This window comes from Lissotriton helveticus, chromosome 6 (assembly GCF_964261635.1).
Source record: "Lissotriton helveticus chromosome 6, aLisHel1.1, whole genome shotgun sequence".
In the NCBI taxonomy this organism is placed as follows: Eukaryota; Metazoa; Chordata; class Amphibia; order Caudata; family Salamandridae; genus Lissotriton; species Lissotriton helveticus.
The window spans coordinates 670,443,274-670,460,693 of record NC_136067.1 but is presented as its reverse complement, the minus strand read 5'-3'; the positions used below and the strand labels follow the sequence as shown (position 1 = coordinate 670,460,693).

Genomic DNA, 17,420 nt, shown 5'->3' with positions numbered 1-17,420 from the left:
TCCCTTGCACCGGAGAGATAAAGACTGGACAAACTCTTGTGTCTCTTACTTTTTACACTTTTTATTCCTTCAACATGCGGCTAGTAGGCAAACTACGATCAACGCGTTTCGGAATGCCCAGATTCCATGCTCACGATAGATAGATAGATAGACAGAGAGATAGAGAGAGAAAGAAATGATGAGCACAGTCCAAGAACTCCCTAAAAATGGTTTACTCAATAAACACGCACCCTGATTGGGCTAGAGGTGGTGTAACAGTTCTAAAAATAAGATCTTAAACTTGTTATTTTATGCTTTATGAACGCTTTGATCTATCAGGACCATTGTGCCAATCAAATGTTCTTTTTTTTCTGATCTAATGAGAGTTTTTTCTTGGTACTTCACATCATCTGGTTCTTGAAATGTGACATAGTACAAAGTGTAGAATTATATTCAATTTCTAAATATATAATTAACATCTGGACATGACTTTGCATTTCAGGCATTTTCGTGGTCCTCCTACATTCACTAAGGAAGTAATTCTTTTATCTGGTCCTCACGATGAGATTGTTGTGAAGCAAGGAACAAAGCAATTTATTTATGAGAGTGGACATATCATCACAACATTTGAATTTAACAAATTATGGACTTACCATGAGGTGCAGGACTAACTCCATGTGGCTTTTAGCCCCAAAATTGACAATATTGAGTAAGACAATTTTTATTTCGCATATTTATATGCAATACTATTTTTAAAATATCAGCAAGTTGTATATGGAATTGTTATCTATTTCCACTTAATTAGGTAACAGTCTTGCATTTAATCTATTTTGTAAATCAAAGCCATATACTTTCAATGTATTAAGACATTTTTGGTTATGTGTGTGGAAAATAACTTATGAATACATACAAATTTAAGAAATAATGAGTGTCAATAGTCAGATAGACAGGGCAAGGAAACTAACTGCAGGTGTCAATTAATAAAAATCGTTTTTTTACACGTATCACAATAGTTAATGGAGTGATATTCTTAAAAGGAGGAGTACAACGAGATGCTTTGTTTTTTAGTGTGATGTTCCGAACATCAGTTTGCACAGGCGTTGCATTGGTTCTGATGTGATCTGCCGTTTCTACTCCTGTCACAAGTACGATGCATTGGGTTCAGCTTCATACAAGCTAAGGATGGTTTGTTTCTCTGGAGCAAGTATCTGGGTCCACTTCCAATGGACCAGGCACAGGAGCAAGTTTATATACTTTGATATCGCTGAGTCATAAGCAACAGGAGGTGTTGGACTTGGCCGTTTCCCCCAAAATATTTTTGCTTTTGACCCCCTTGTCTAGGATGTCTTCCCCATGGTAACGATTACTGTATAGGCCATGAGAGGTGAGAGTCGCCCTGTTTTAAAATGTAATGTCACGAAATGGTGTGCAGGAAATAGCCCCCATTTTAGAAATGCACCTGACTGAAATGTTCTGTATTTAAAATGGATGCCATGGCCATGGGTTTGGCCACCTTACTGCCGTAGGTCAGCGGTCTAGATATTACCCAGCCACCCCTAGCTTTTGGAGGGAAGCCTGGCACCCAGGGTGCTCAACCCCTTCCCTTGAGCCAGTTTAGACCAGTTTGCCCCTAACATTCTAGAAGGTTCTGGCACTGACTGGAAGGAGGGTATAAGGAAGGGGACGCGCCACCAGAGACACACAGAGCTGGGACAGGAACGTGAGGGGACCTGCTGCGAGGTGTCACCGCCACTGGGGCCTGTGAGCTGGGCGGGCCCTGCACCCCCAAACCCCCCCTCTGCTGTCCCCCGGGCCCCTGACGAAGGAGGCCCCCCCCTAGGTCCCTGACACTGTGTGGGACCTTGAACCACACCAGCGCTGCGCGAAAGAAGCGCCCAGAAGGGGAGGAGTGCTGTAGTCTGGAACCCCCCCCCCCAGGAGGTGAGGAGTGTGCCCCTGGGGCTGGCTGTGGAGCTGTTCGCCCCCTTGCGATGTGTGCCTACCCAGCACTACCCTTGTGAAGCGCTGGGCTGTGAGGGGCTGCCTGTGAAGTGCTGTATGGGGAAGATTGTTCCCCCGAGAAACTGGTACATGTTGGAGCGCTGTGGCCTGTGACTGTGGTGGCCCTGAGGTGCTGCTGGCCCTTTGAGTCCCAGAGCCCTGGAAGTTGTGTGGCCCGAGGAGAGGAGCTGAGGGCCGGGAATAGCGCTGCAGGAGCCTACCCTGCGTTTTGGCGCTCTTTCGGCAATTGAAATAATTAATAAAAGGGAGTCTACCCCTCATTGTTGCCGATCCCACCGCTGCCACCAATGTAAGAAATGGGGTGGCCACTTCTCCAGGGGGTAGCACGGTACCGAGCGGCAGGCCAAACCTCGGAGGACATGTGAAGCATCTCACGGGGCTCCTCTCGATGGCTCCTGCGGGGCTCAGTAGGTGCTGCAGGCATATTCAGGCGCTCTTTCTTCCCCTCTGAAGAGGCACTCCTCGGGCACAGACCGGCGGGGCTGCTGCTGTTGGTGGGGCTCTCCTGAGCAGTGGAGAGCCCCGCGCGCCCAAGCCGGCAGCAAGTGTGCTCCGCCGGTCTGTGCCCGAGGAGAGCCTCTTCAGAGGGGAAGCCAGAGCCCTTGAAGACGCCTGCCGCACCTACTGAGCCCCGCAGGAGCCATCGAGAGGAGCCCGGTGAGTGGGGGCTTAATCAGACTGTGTGGGGGGCTGGAGAGGGCAACGGGGCACACTATCGGTGCTCGCCCCCCCTTGTTTTTTGGAAACCGGGACTGGGCCCGGTAGGCCCTGTTTGTGCACAGGAGACCCCTAGACTGGGCCACACCCCCCCAGTGAGAATTGGAGGCCTGATTTACCTAAGTAGAGCTAGCCCCGTGATAAGAGAGTCGCCCCTCTTAGACTGACGCTATGCATGAGCGAAGAGTCCCTGCTGTATGGGTTGCCCTGAGGTCCCCAGTTATTACAGAAGCCTGGTGAAGGAAATGTCTAAGGGAGCCTAGAAGAATAGGGGTGCATATGGTTGCCTACTGAAAGTTACCTGCTCATGCTAAGGATTCATGCCCCAGGTTAAATGTGGGCCGGGTCTATCTTAGGGGTACCCCCTGTTGCTAATGTTATTGATGCCAATGTCCTGCCTGATGTTTTTATTGCAGGTTGGGGGCTAATGAGTTCCTCCCCCCAGGTCTTTTCCCCAAGGCTACAGCGCTGGGGTTCTGCATGACCTGTGGCTCTTACGAAGGCGTTCGAATGGTCCTAAGGTTATACCCGCCTGTTATTAGATGCTGGGATGCCATGATGTTTTTCCTTACAGGGGTTATGCTGAAGTTATAATGCCTGATGGGGGTTTATGCTTGATGTTGTATTTTGCAATTACAGCCTACTACCAAGGATTAAGGCCTGCGCCCCCTGCCCATGATTGGGTGTCCTGTGGCTAATGTTACTGAAGCCAAGGTATACTGATGTTTTACACCTGATGGTTGATTGTATGCTTTCGTGCCCACCGTGCAGGTGCTTGTGCCTTTTCTTACAGGTTTGGGCCTGCTGGGCCCCTATGCCGGCCTGACGTGTTATTCCAGGCCCCTTGTTAAACCCCATGCTGATGAGCAAGCCTTGCTGTTTTATTACAGGTGTTCTTGCCGGATGTTAATGCAGGGTGACTCATATTCTTTTAACAGGAGACGCCAATGCAGGTCCTACTGAGTTCTCTCCCCTAATGTTTGATTTTATGTATAATGGGCTTCCACGCCTAGTGTGTTCTTCCCCCATATGGATGTCGCTGACGTCACATGCCAAGTGCTAACCTTTTTATATTTCAGCTGGACAAGTTGGACTTATTTACCGTTTCAGCCTTGTTCCCAATTACCTTGTAAATAATCCCCCCTGGGTATATACTACCCTGGCGCTCGCTAGCGCCTTGTTGTGATTACGGCCTATGTTATGTTTACCCTTGCAGGTTGGAGACAATAGAGAACTTGTTATTTTTCCAACTCAAGCTGGTGTCGTGCCTCTTTTGTGGTGTGCCTGGTGAGTCGTATGTGGGTACTGCGTGGATGCTTCACATGTCCTCCGAAGTTTGGCCTGCCGCTCGGTTCCGTGCTACCCCCTGGAGAAGTGGCCACCCCATTTCTTACAGGAGGAAATCAAATAAGCCCTTGGAGAACACTTTGATCGCAAGGCAGCGTCCAGCTGTCACTCAGCAGGGCCAGTGAGCAGCAGGCAGAAGGGCAGCACAGCAAAAAAGCAGGTTTTCAAGATCAGCAGTCCAGAACAGTGACAGTCCTTGAAGCCTCACGGCAGTGATTCTGACAGAGTTTTGTTACAGGTCTATGGGCTACCTAGGGCCTATCTTAGGGGTGACAAATTTGTAATAAAAGGGTTATTTAAGGCTTGGATTTTAAATGCCAAGTCAGAGTGGCAGTAAACTGCACACACAAGCCCTGCAGTGGCAGGCCTAAGACAGGTCTCATAGGCTACTTGAGTGGGTTGCACAATCAGTGCTATAGGCCCACTAGTAGCATTAAATTTACAGGCCCTGGGTATATAGAATACCATTTTATAATGCACCTACAAGTAAATTAAATATACCAATTGTGGATAAACCAGGTTTATGGCAGAAGCACAGGCACACTTTAGCAGTGGTCAGAGTCCTAAGTCCAACACAAACAATCATTAAAAAGTGGATGTTAAGAAGCAAAATGTATGGGGGAAGACCACTCAAAGGCTGACAGGTATAACAGATTGTCAGCATTGCTAAAAGTTGGTCAGCTTGTTGACGAACAGGTTTACTTCTCCCTTCATGGATGATATTCTGAGTGATACAGATCTAGCATTTTTGATATTTTGAGATATGTTTAAATGTATAATTTTAATGTTCATGTGTAGGTAAACTAACACTCCACTTTTTGTTTTATAGCATAAAACTTCTGATGCCATGCCATAACAAATTAGTGCAGCCATTGCTAATGGACAAACAGAGTCTGTCAGGTCTTATAATTTCAAAACTCTTCAAACAGAAATCAGTCTATTTACAACCATCAAGGCAAATTCTTCAACATCCTGATTCACAGGTGTCTGTAAGTAATACTTGCATAAAGTATGCTCTATGGTTTCTATTGAAAGGTATAGGAAACATATCTATTAATAAATGTGAATGCATTTCCATATTCCCATAAAAAATGTTATGTTGTATGTTCTTTCTAGTGCAGTTAGTTAGAAAAATATTTTTATAGCGTAGCAATATCTATCTAAATCAGGAAGTAAAATACTGTACTATGTTGTTACCGTAAACAAAAAAGAGGAACATCACTTATTTAGGACGGAGTATACAACTTTACTTTATAACATAATTCAATATGATCCACTTTGTTTTAATTTGGGCATTAAACAGCACAGTCCAATATTTAACTATATTCATATAGCTATGATCACCATCCTATGCGGTTCTCTCTTACTCTATATGGAGAGACTGCCAACAAATGTGAACAATTGATTGCTTATACAGAGTGTGTGATTGAGTTAATTTATGTGTGTGTGTGTATAAGATGCAGAGAGGAATTTGACCAAAGTCATGGAGTTAGGGTTGAATGAAATACAAATGCGCATAGACACAAGTATGGTTATTTAGTAAAATACAGAAATCTACAAAAGGGTTAGGTTAGTAGCCTGTATGGCAAGAGCTTTGTAGAGAAGTATTCTTACCATCTTATGCTGATTCTGAAGTTGCTCTTACAGGGAGGTCAGAAAAGAATAGTGAGAAATACATTTGCCTGTGTTCATGCCTAATATCTTGTGAGTGGGTCAGATTCTACTTGGAATGCAGGTATGCTGGCTTTACTTTAAATGAAAGGATGGGATCTGTTTCAGAATAGTCTGGTTATTATTGCCTTCCTAAATTACATTTGACTATGTTTCATATATTATGTGTGAAGAAAAGCAGTGGTCTAATTTTTTCAAGTCTCCAGTAAGTACAAGATGGTCAGTAAATGGAAAGTGCCTTGAGCTGAGTGTTCTATTACATATGTAATGTCGGAATTTACATTTGAAAATTATAGAGTTGTGCTGTGGATGATCTGGTAGACAGTTTAAACCACCTTATAGGAGTAGGATTTGTGTATGGTCAGCTGCCGGTAAACAATGGAAATGGTTGTGAGGTGCTGCCCTGAAGGAGTTGTTCATGCCTGGTTACTACACACTGGCTATTTGTAAATTGTTTGATTACTAACATTTCTTGTATATCTTCACCAAGATTCATGTGATGTGCCATTTATGTTTTTATAGGATAAAGGCATAGAGGAAAAAATGGACATGGTGATGTGGCTGGAAAGTGAAGAACCTTTAAGCAATAATTTTGCTGAAACAGAATACCTGAGTAGTTCAGATCCATTGAAAATCGGCAACATTACAGCAAATCCAATTTCTGCTAACACGACAGAAGAACATACATTTCAGATATCGCCCTCTCCCACTCTCATTAGCGAAGGATTTGATGACCATTATCGGTACTGCTTTTCTCAACCCAGATACTCAATTTGAGATTTACTTGGTTTTTCAATATTGTTATATCATTTCGAAAGTATTTGGCTATCATAAAAAAGCTATTCTCTTGCAAGTTTTGTCATGACCAGCCCAGTAATGCAGGACCATGAAGAACTTTTTTCCCAGCTCTTTCCCGTGATGTAAGGCTATTGGATCATGCAGTTAATGTACAATGCATCTGAAGTGGTCAAATACTTTTAAAGAAAAAATAGTCAGTATATCAAGGCAGGTAATGGTATGTCAGCAGTCACTTAAATGATGCAGGAATACAACAATGTAAAATGTACAATCCCAAGCAGTAGTTGTGTAGCATAATGTAGTATGGTGGCCATGGCATCTTAGCATGCCGACAGAATGACAACATTCTTAATTTAAAAGATGTAAATCCAAATGTCTAGGGGCCTAGTAGTCAATATGGAGTACCACAGGCATGTACTTCCGAACTATAACACCCTTGGTGTGTGGCATGGCGCTAGTAGTTTGTTCTTGTTTTACATATTGTATGGATCTTAACTATATGCTACCACTAACCCATCTTCTGTCTATTAAAATGCATTGATGATGAAATTGTAATCTGCACTTCTATGCTAAATAAATGTGTAGGGCAAAAACAAGACTGGCGATTTCTACAAGTTTAAAGTAATTGGCTTACACAATTAAGCATAATTAATCATTAAACATATTCAGGTTGGTTACATGATGAGTTCTCTAGTGATGATTGTTGCTTAATTTGGTAAAACTTTAGTAATCCAAACCTAGGAACATGTACATGTAGTCGCAAACGTCCCTATTCACAGCATCAGGCCATTTGCGTCCGCAAAAACGCTTTTATGGAATCTCAATTTGGGTTCTGTGATTCTGTATTAGGAAGGGCACGAGGAGGGCATCCCTTCCTAACACAAAATTGGAATGGTATGTACCAATGTTTTGCGACTGAAATACAGTGGCAAAAACATTATCAATTTACCACCAATTGCTAACCCATTCACAAATGGGAAGAGGTCCCCAAGAGACGACTTCACCTCTGAGAATGGTTGACAAATATTCAAGGGGCCACTGGCCTGCTCTTAAAAACTGAAACTATCAAGTTTAATTTATTTCTTTTTTAGACTCATCATGGTTTCCTTTAAGGAAAATGGTCTGCATTTAGAAAAAAACAATAGTTTCCTTATTTAAATGCAATCACAGACATGGTTGCCTGCTGACCCCAGCAGGCCACCATCCCTGTGATGGCTATGATTCCTAATGGGTTGCAAATTCTGACCTACCTCAACCCACTACAAATCAGTAATTAAACTCAAAAGACGTCCATACATTATGAATAGCGATTTCCTAATTGTGATTCACAGGGAATCGCAATTAGGAAATGGCTATTTCTAACTTTCATACATGTAGCCCTATAAGTCATGTATAAAGTTGACTTGTAACAGGAAGGCATAGGATGATACTTTGATTGTTTTTTTAACATAGTAATAGTTGACAATATTCTTACTGTTTTAGATGTTACACTGAACTGTTGGTTGATAATGTGCACATTCCTGACGATGAAGAGTTTGATACCTCAAATATCGATATTGCTGAACAAAATGAGGCGCACGAAAGGTCATTTTATAAGTTTTAATTCGGATTTAGAAGTTTAATTTTTAACTAATACATTTGATAGCTTAGCTTTATTTCCTGTATTTCAGTGAGAGCGATGATATAACGTTGAAGGATCTACTATCAAACCTTGCTTTACAAATTGACTCTGAAAAGACATGCAAGTTCAACATAAATCGTCGAAACATTTGGGATGGAGCACGTCGTGCCTTCCTTCGCAAAACCTATAAAGCAACCAACCGTATATCTGTTATGTTTACTGATTCCTCCGGTAACTCTGAAGGAGCTGTTGATTTTGGCGGCCCAACACGGGAATTTTTGCGATTGTTAATGCATCATTTACAGCACACCAAACTCTTTGAGGGACCCGAAAACAGGAAGACACTCAGTTGTGATGCCCAAGGTACCTTACATTTATTATATTCCAACCTTTCTAAACTGCGCAGATTCTAGAGGAGGGAAAGAATAATTAATTAAAGTGGAAATAATGTTTATAATATATTACTTACTGACTTCAAAGTTTGTTTGATACCACTGATCAGGCATTCTCAAAGAATTTTTACTAAAAGGGGAATAGTGACAGGAATACTGAACTATACTATTCATTTATGCAGCAAGAGCAGACTGATTTCAATTCCACCCACTGAATATATCCCTTGCAGCCTGTAAAACAACCTTGCTAGCATGTACTCCATTATATATTTTATGTTTGCTTTGTATTAAATGAGGGGCTAAGGTTTTCCTGCAGTAGTTACTGTTATCAATTGAGAGAAAATTCCTCTGACAAGTACTTCAAATAATGGCTAACTTTAGAGATTCTGCATTAGGTAATCTTAGTTGATGCTCTGGTGCAGCAGTGTGTATGAGTTAATCACCCAAACTGTACAGATGCATCCTGCATATTTGGAAACATAGGCCCATATATCAAAGGCAATAACCCACTGCGTGAATTAGTTTGATACATGGGACTTGAGACACTGGTCGGGTCATAAAGGTAGGAGTTTTTGTTGTGCATAGAAATTCCAGTCCATTGTAGATGCAGATCTTAAAAAACAAGTTCTCAGGATAGACACTTTCCTCCACTGGAGCCCATCAAGATATCTTCTAGGAGGTTTGAGAAAGCAGAACTTTTTGGGTACAGCACCTTACTTATGGTAAAGTTCGGAATATGTTGCAGCTAAAAGAAAGAAACATCTGGAAGGTCCAAAAATGGTATGTAATATTATATTCCTGGTTAAACACCCTGTTGTGAATCTCTTTGGGCAGGAATGAGTTTTACCTTTTAAACAGGTACTACATATATAAGCACGAGGTGGAGACATTTAATCTGGGTTAATAATTCATGTCCCCAACAATTATCCTCCAAGGAATTTAACTTTGCCAGCTTTCATCCCTTATTGGAAGTTGTGCCTGGTGATGTCGGGTTCATTGGTGAGGGAGAGAATGGGTTGGGTGTCGAATGCGTAGAGGGACGATGTTGAACCCATGGTTCCGGATGATGCCTGCGAGGGGCGCCATGTAGACTTTGAACATGGTGGGGCTGAGGCTGGATCCTTGAGGTACTCCGCATCTGGTCTCTGTTGGTGGTGATAGGAAAGAGAGAAGTCTTATTCTCTGTGTTCTGTCCATGAGGAATGAGCGGATCCAGTCTAAGGCTTTTCCTTGGATGCTGGCGTCGTGGAGTCTGGTGGTTAGTGTGCAGTGGGAGACAGAGTCGAAGGCTGCTGATAGGTCCAGGAGGATGAGGGCTTCTGTTTGGCCTTGGTCAAGGAGTGCGCGGATATCATCTGTGGCGGCGAGGAGGGTGGTCTTGGTGCTGTGGTTGCTGCAGAATCCGGAATGGGAGATGTCTAGGATGTTGTTGGCTTAAATGAAGTATGTTAGCTGGGTGCTGATGGCCTTTCCGATGACCTTGGCTGCGAAAGGAAGCAGCAAGATGGGCCTGAAGTTCTTGTGGTCCCCCGGGTCTGCGAGGATTTAATTTGGAGGGGGTTGACTTAGGTGCGCTTCCAGTTGTCGGGGAATGTGACGGTCACAATGGAGCAGTTGATGGTTCAACGTAGCTCGTATTCGATGGCTGTGGCAGCCCTGTGTAAGATGTGTGGCGGGCAGGGGTCTGTTGGGTGACATTGCTGGGGTGGGGGTTGAGGCAGTGCAGAGGTCTTGGTCGTCCAAGTTGTAATAGAACGTCTTGATCTTGAGATGAAAGAAGGAGCTGAGTCTTTTGCAGAGGTCTTGGGAGTGAAGGGCGTCTGTTTCGCTGTTGGGTTTGTCAAATTCCTGTATGATGGAGAAGAGGTCCTTGGAGTTGTGGGTGTTGGAGAGTATTCTGTCTTTGAGGAAATTCTTATTTGTGGATTTGATGAGTTGGTGGTATGCCGTGGTGGCTGTTTTGTAGGGGATGCGTGTTTCCGGAGTTTTGCTGTTTCTCCATGCCTTTTCCAGTCGACAGCAGGCATGCTTGGATTCTTGGAGTGCTTTCTTGTTGTGCCATCTTGTAGTCTTCTGGAGGGGAGCGAGTGTGTTGGTTCAGTTGACGATCAATTGGTGGAGGTTGCTTGCCACAGTGTTGGCATCTGTTCGTAGTTAGGGCTGGAGTGCAGGTGAAGGCGTTGGTGATGTGTTCTTCTGAGATTTTGTTCCAGATTGTGCATGGGAGGCGACGTGTGTGCTTGTGTGTGGTGCGTTTTCTAAAGGAGAAGTGGATGCAATGGTGGTCAGCCCAGAGCAGTTCCATGATGTGACAGAGGAAGATGCTATTTCCTCCTGCGAAAACAGGGTCAAGTGTGTGTCCTGTTGTGTGAGTGGGGGCAGAGATAAGTTGCTGCAGTCCTATGTTGCTGAGGTTCTCTAGGAGGGCGGTGGTGTTGGGGTTGTGGTGGTTATTCAGGTGGAAGTTTAGTTCTCCAAGTAGTATGTAGTCTGTGGAGGCGAGTGCGTGTGATGTGATGGGGTTAGCAATGACATTGGTGAATGGAACATGGGGCCAGGCAGTCTGTAGGTGACGGTTCCGCTGAGGGTCATTTTGGGGTTGGTCTGGAAGTGGATGTGTTCCATGTGGGCGAGGCATCGTCCGAGTCAGTGGTTGTCATGCAGAGGGAGCTTTTGTGGATGCTGGCGAGTGGGGCGGGTGGAGCGGTCTTTCTTCAGGATCTTGCATTTGATCATTACTGGATATAAAAAATAACTCAATCGTCGTAAAATTTTAGCATGCAAAACCTGTCGAAAGATAATGGGAGAGAAAAACAGGGTATTTACTGTATCATGCATATTTTGGTGTTTTAAATACCAAGATCTGCATGCTATTCTCCACAAACTAGTATTAAGTGTTATTTATCACAACCAATATTTAATGTACCATATGGTAAAATTATTTATCAGGTGCCTAAAGTAACAGGTAAACTTGTAATCAGGCCATCCGTCTAAAACTCTTGTTCTCTCAAAAATTTATTAGGGTCCTGATTTATAAAGTTACTGTTAAGAGTGCGGAGTCTTGAACTGGGGTCCTGATTTATAAAGTTACTGTTGTGAGTCGAGTGTCTTGAACTGCAGTGTGAAGATTCTGCACCGAGTACGGAGACTATGTCCCAAGTACAATGATTAAGCCCCGTGTGTGAATGCTCCACCCCAAATGCTGAAACTCTGAATGCTTGACTTTACTGCACGTGTACCTTCGTGAATCAGGCTGTGGATTCTTGGATAATGTTTCTAGATTTTATGCAATAAATTTAGTTTCAGAGATATATAATAAATGTTTTATGGATTTGCAGAACGCAATACATTTAATTTATTTCTTCTTGTTTAAGGTATGCGAAATGATGACTATTACCATGCTGGGCAAGCCCTGGCCGTTTCCCTAGTTCACGGGGGGACTGCTCCAAATTTTGTGTCGCCTGTTTTGTATCAATGTTTAGTTTCTGATGCAAAAAATGCGAATTGCAGTTTGGTAGATGTGGTAGATCCGGATACACGAGACATGTTGCAAGAGGTAAGCAATAGATAGTAAACATTTTTGCTGATGAATCTTTATCAATTTTATTATTTTGTTTTCACATAGTTGTGGGTCTATTAGTCAAAATCATGCAAATCATGTGCGTTTAATTTTGTGGTAATAGTTATTCATGTACCTTAGATTCATGTATAATTGCCATATGTACTATAAACGAATATGAAAAGAAATGACACTCATCTATTTGGAATTGGGTCAATCCTGAATGTCTATTCCCGGTCCTCCACACTTTTTTAAAGTTTCCAGAGCAATCTCTACATATTTGCTACTCTCTCAACTGCCATACACAAATCCACATTCTTGCATTAGTGATCAATCAAGAACGTCCTACTGTTAACCCGATGTTGATCTATATTTCTTGGTGATACCACCAAATGAAAAGTATGTGATATGTTCTTGATATGTCAGAGTCTTCACATTACAAGAAGACAAAGTTTCAGGCACATAACTAGAGTCATACCATCTATCACTTGCAGTTGCCCCATGAGACTTCCCTGGAATTGCTACAGTTTTCAACACTGACTAATAACATAATAGAAGGGGCCTTCCTGACCATGTTTCTGCAAACAATGTGATATAGGAGAGGACCTATATATCTGTATTCTGGATTAATACACTCAGTGTGGAATTTGCAATTGAACTAAAAGAAAACCTACTGCCAAACACATTCAGGTACATTAGGCCATTGTGCTAGTTATCTTTGTGTAATTCTCATGCACTCTTTCCCAGTTGGTGTTCCATTCAGCGAGAGAGTGTAGCTAGTGTAAAACTACAGTAGCATTAACTACAGTAGTAGTTGATACTGTTTTAGTCCATTGACTGTTAAACTTTTGTAAACATTCAACTTACTGAAAAAATATGTTTATTTAGCAGATGGCCATATTTTTTGTTACTATTTAATCAAAATATAACAATCTTAATTTTTCCATAGATTGAGGATGCTTTGTCTCTTGAAACTCTTCAAGGATTGATTCAAAAACACAGCACAATTCTAAGTGTGGCAGGTTGCTTCCGTCCATTAAAATCTCTGAATGACAAAAAAGAACTATTGGAAGATATCATCAATTGGTACATTGTGGGGAGGACTGTTCCTTCACTAGTTAGGTACTGTGATATTTATATGTATATGCATTATAAAACAATATCATTTTGACTTTGCAATACATGCATGTCCATTTTTAAAAAGTAATTACCATAAATCACTGTCCATCCTAATGGCATTATACATATTCACACTGTCAGAAATGTCCCAAACACAGATTGTGAAATCAAGCACATCATGGGTTTCAAATATATTTTACATTTACTTTGTTTCAGTTTTTTATTGGCATTTTACAATACAACTTGTGCAGTCCTTCCTCCAGAGGGCACTAATAGGAGGCTAACCAAAATTACAGGAATCCGAACAATCCCATATGTTCAGCCCACGCAGCACAAATCAAAATAAAGAAAACAAACAGTAAGAAATAAAAAAAGAAAGGCCTTCCCACCTCCCCAACTTCCCCTAATAGAAATTACAAAAAAAATTATGCAACAACTACGTTCTTTTCATAGTCACAATGGGCATCAGCATACAAAGCAGAGCATCAGAGGTATTGGACTTCTCATATTCAAGTCTTGGCATCCCAAAAGGAGTTCTAAAAATTTAACAGATTCAGGGCTTGCATGTGTATGGGATAGAAAAGTAATGGCAGCCCTGTGAATAAAAACTTGATTAGCAGGCCACACATTTCCTAAACGTTTCTAAATGTATCCACCAGGACATTGAACAGTCTCACAGTTGTCCGAATAGTCTGAGATATCACATTAACACTGGTGGAGGGTCAACTTCATTCCGATCCGTCGCCTTGTTTTATCTGACCCCAAACTATTCCACATATTCAATTGATAAGCAGTTGTTTGATATTTTAACAAGTTACAGCATAGTCCCAACAAAGCAAGATCTGGTATATCCAAGTATCACTTTAAATTCTGTAATGATTTCCAGAAAAGGGGGACATGAGTACTTTACCACCATATGTGTTTAAAGCCTCATAATAATCCACAAACTGCCAACAAAGAGTGTTGCCCTATTTTTCAAACTGAGTAGGATAAAGATCTCAATCAAATATTACCTGATAATGAGCTTTCCTTCCTGCTAGCGTGTGCAAGATTTTTTGGGAATTGCACCATTGCGTAGACCGGTGCAGTACCATCTAACTAAGGCCCTCAATGTTATCTTAAAATTCTTGCTGAGTATGAGTTGGGACCGAGGTGAGTAGCATATTATTTAGAAAGGTGAACCTAACCCTAGGCCCTCCTGCACAAACATCTCAACTGAAAGGAGATCTTTAAATCTCTGGAAGCTGCTTATTTGTTCAGGGTTGGAGAGACCAATTAGATCATTGAGTGCATCTTATACATTTACAAGAAATTTACTATTGCAGGCTCCAACAGTAAAAGTATCTATTTTCCCTGAAACCTAACAGATAGTATGGCAGCTCCTTCCTCCTACAGGTTAATAATGGGACCTGGATCTATTGCAGGTTTAAATGATGTATTCAAATCAATGGCGTGGGTGGAGAGGGGAATGATGTCAATGCAGATTTCTTAATAACCATGTCTAGACTATGAAAGTTGCCTTTGTGGGGGTTGCTTAAGTATGCATTCAGATTTTGACTTCCGGAATAGGTCCCAAATGTAGCATCCTATCACCACCCTTTCCATATGTGGCCAATGCTTCTCTGCATCTGTGTTTGTCAGAGCAACCACTTTACTATCGGACTCATTTGGGCTACTCTGTGGTATAAGGGCAAGTCCGGGTAGGGCAAGCCGCCCCCCATGGTTTGGTAGTCATGTATATTTATGCCTGTTTATCAGAGAGTGTAGCCCTCTCTGCCTGCCCAATAAAACAACTGTTCAACTGATTAAGGGATGCCAACAGTTTCCTGTAGACCATTATAGCATGTGCCTCGAAAAGATAGAGAACTAGAGGAACTAAGTTTATCTTAATGGAATTGAGCCTCCACAATGAAGATAGGTACAGAGAGGACCACCTCCGACAGTCCTCTCATATAACCTGAAGAAGTGGTGGAAAGTTAGCTTTGTAAAGGTCCTCAATCTTAGGAGTTAATATAACACCCAGGTATGTGCCTGCCTTATTTGTCCATTGGTACTGGGTGTTTAGTGCTAGTTACTCAACCTTGCCCCAAGATACTGTAAGCCTGAAAATGCTTGACTTTGCTGTGTTTACAATGAAGCCTTATACTCCCTCAAAGCGAGTAAGAAGGTGTTGAATTCAAGGGGAAAATCTTGAGGGATCAGTAAATGATTAGAGGACATCATCAGCGAACAAGAATGCTTTATGAATCTCCTGCCCAAAGGTTATGCTTCCGACCTCCTTGTCGGCCCTAATGTGCTTCACAGGGTTCTATGCTTGGAGCATAAAGAAGCAGTGAGAGTGGGTAGCCCTTCCTTGTCTCGACCCATTGGTACCCTCTCTTTCTTCTGCAATTCACTAGGATTTGGGACATAGGATTATTGCAATTCAGCCAAACCAATGCTATAAATCTGTGATCAAACCTCTCTATAGTCCTCATGAGGAAGACCCAGCCCACCCAGTCGAAAGCTTTCTCGTGTCCAAGGCCACTATATGACCAGGATCTTATTTATGTTGACCTTTTCCACCAGCTGTTATCATATGTCTCTTAATTAGACAAATCCTGACTGTGCTGTGAAACAGATCTATTCAGCTTTACTGCTGGAATTCCAGAGCAAAATTTAACATCAAGATTTAACAAGGGTGTCGGTCTGTAGGAAGCAGAGCTGGTGAGATTTCTTTGGTTTAGGTGTTACTGTAAGTAGGGCTTCACTCGTTATTGAAAGTTTGCTATTTTGCGGGTTACTATTAAATAAGGTTGTGAAGTCTGGTACCAACACCGGTGGGTGTGTCTTAAAGAAATCACTTGTAATGCAGTTGGCCCAGGGGCCTTGTGCAATTTAAGCTCCTTATTTGCAAGAGGTTCTATATTCGAATACCGCTGTGTTAACTCTCCACTGATTAGCTATCCCCTGTCGGTCCGGCAATCTCAGGGAGTTCAGTGTACAAAACGGACCCCAGTCTGCACTTGTGTTTACGGGGAAACTCTTGCTCCAGCACCAGAAGCTGATATCCTCATTAAAATGTGTACGTTCTGTTTACAGGGGAGAATCAGGCAGGCACACATTTGTAGATTTAATTCAGGGCAATCACTGTGCCATGCTGCCTTGCCTCATCACAATATCTTTGCTCAGCCAATTCGGGTCACTGCTGATCCCAGCCATGCTAAATATCTGTCCCCTCAATCCACCAAGCGCCTTTAATGATCAACAGGCTCTCCCCTGCAGACTGCCTCAGAGAGCCCTCTACATTACTCAGCCACAGGGCGCCATCTTACCAGGGTCGGACATAGGCAGCCTGCATCTGAGGTATTTTCTACTTGTCCTCCTTCCAGCAGTAGACAGGGTGACTAACTATCACTTGTCAGCAGAACGAAGGCCAGGCATTAAAACAGTCTATAAAAATTTCAAAAATGGGTTTGTGCCTACATACAAATTTGATATTTGGAAGGAGTGTATTGTAGGCGTCACTTCAAAAATACTGAATCAATATAAGATGATTCAACATTTTACGACTGAAAACCAGGTGGTCTTTTCATCTAATGCATAAAATAACAATGTATTAAGGAGGGTTGGCCAGGCCTTGCTAAAAGTCCAAGCACAGTTTCTAAGGTCCTATTCACACACTCCAAAGGGTCCACAGTTTGAAGTCGAAAATTGCTGCCAAAAAGATCTGAAAATCAACAGTTTGTCCTCTACTAATGTGCATGCTGGGTTTGGTTACTTTTTTTTTTTAAAGTTGCAGGTCATGTGCTACTTTGCTGCTAGGAAATCATCACAAGACCACAGGAGAAAGAGAATTTGCCTTTGTCAGTGGTCTCCAACAGCTAGCTTCAAATATTTCCATTTAGACTGAAGCTCGAACATAGGGCACTGAAGGATTTTTAGATGTGTCATAGACATACCTTAATTTTATAATAACTTTTACATTATAATTTGACCAATAGTTTGACTATTTATGATTAGGTATTCTTTATTGCAGATTAAAGGACGGGTTAAAAACTCTGGGAGTACTTCAGGCCATGGAAATTCATAAACAACTTTTTGAAGAGGCATTCATTTGGGTGGAACACGCAATCACCACTGATATCATAAATGGAATGTTTAACATTCAATTCAGTTCATCTGGCAGTAACCACCGGTTACAGGAAGAACATAT

At 42.2% G+C, this 17,420-nt stretch overlaps 1 protein-coding gene across 1 annotated transcript; it reads left to right on the top strand.

Annotated features, from left to right (window-relative positions):
- Positions 1 to 587: 587 nt before the first annotated feature.
- On the top strand, positions 588 to 17,112 carry LOC144762443 (uncharacterized). Its single transcript, XM_078647636.1, has 8 exons — positions 588 to 688; positions 4,895 to 5,054; positions 6,259 to 6,479; positions 8,017 to 8,118; positions 8,205 to 8,518; positions 11,922 to 12,103; positions 13,056 to 13,192; positions 17,001 to 17,112. Exons 2-8 carry the CDS (start codon positions 4,908 to 4,910, stop codon positions 17,110 to 17,112), a joined length of 1,215 nt encoding a protein of 404 aa, XP_078503762.1. The 5' UTR covers positions 588 to 688; positions 4,895 to 4,907.
- The last annotated feature ends 308 nt before the right edge of the window (positions 17,113 to 17,420 follow it).

Bases quoted from the DNA above. Each gene is read 5' to 3' on its own strand.
- LOC144762443 (XM_078647636.1), top strand. From the start codon at position 4,908: ATGCCATGCCATAACAAATTAGTGCAGCCATTGCTAATGGACAAACAG. The intron at 5,055-6,258 runs GTAAGTAATACT...ATGTTTTTATAG, and splicing joins ATCCTGATTCACAGGTGTCT to GATAAAGGCATAGAGGAAAA. The intron at 8,119-8,204 runs GTCATTTTATAA...CCTGTATTTCAG, and splicing joins CAAAATGAGGCGCACGAAAG to TGAGAGCGATGATATAACGT.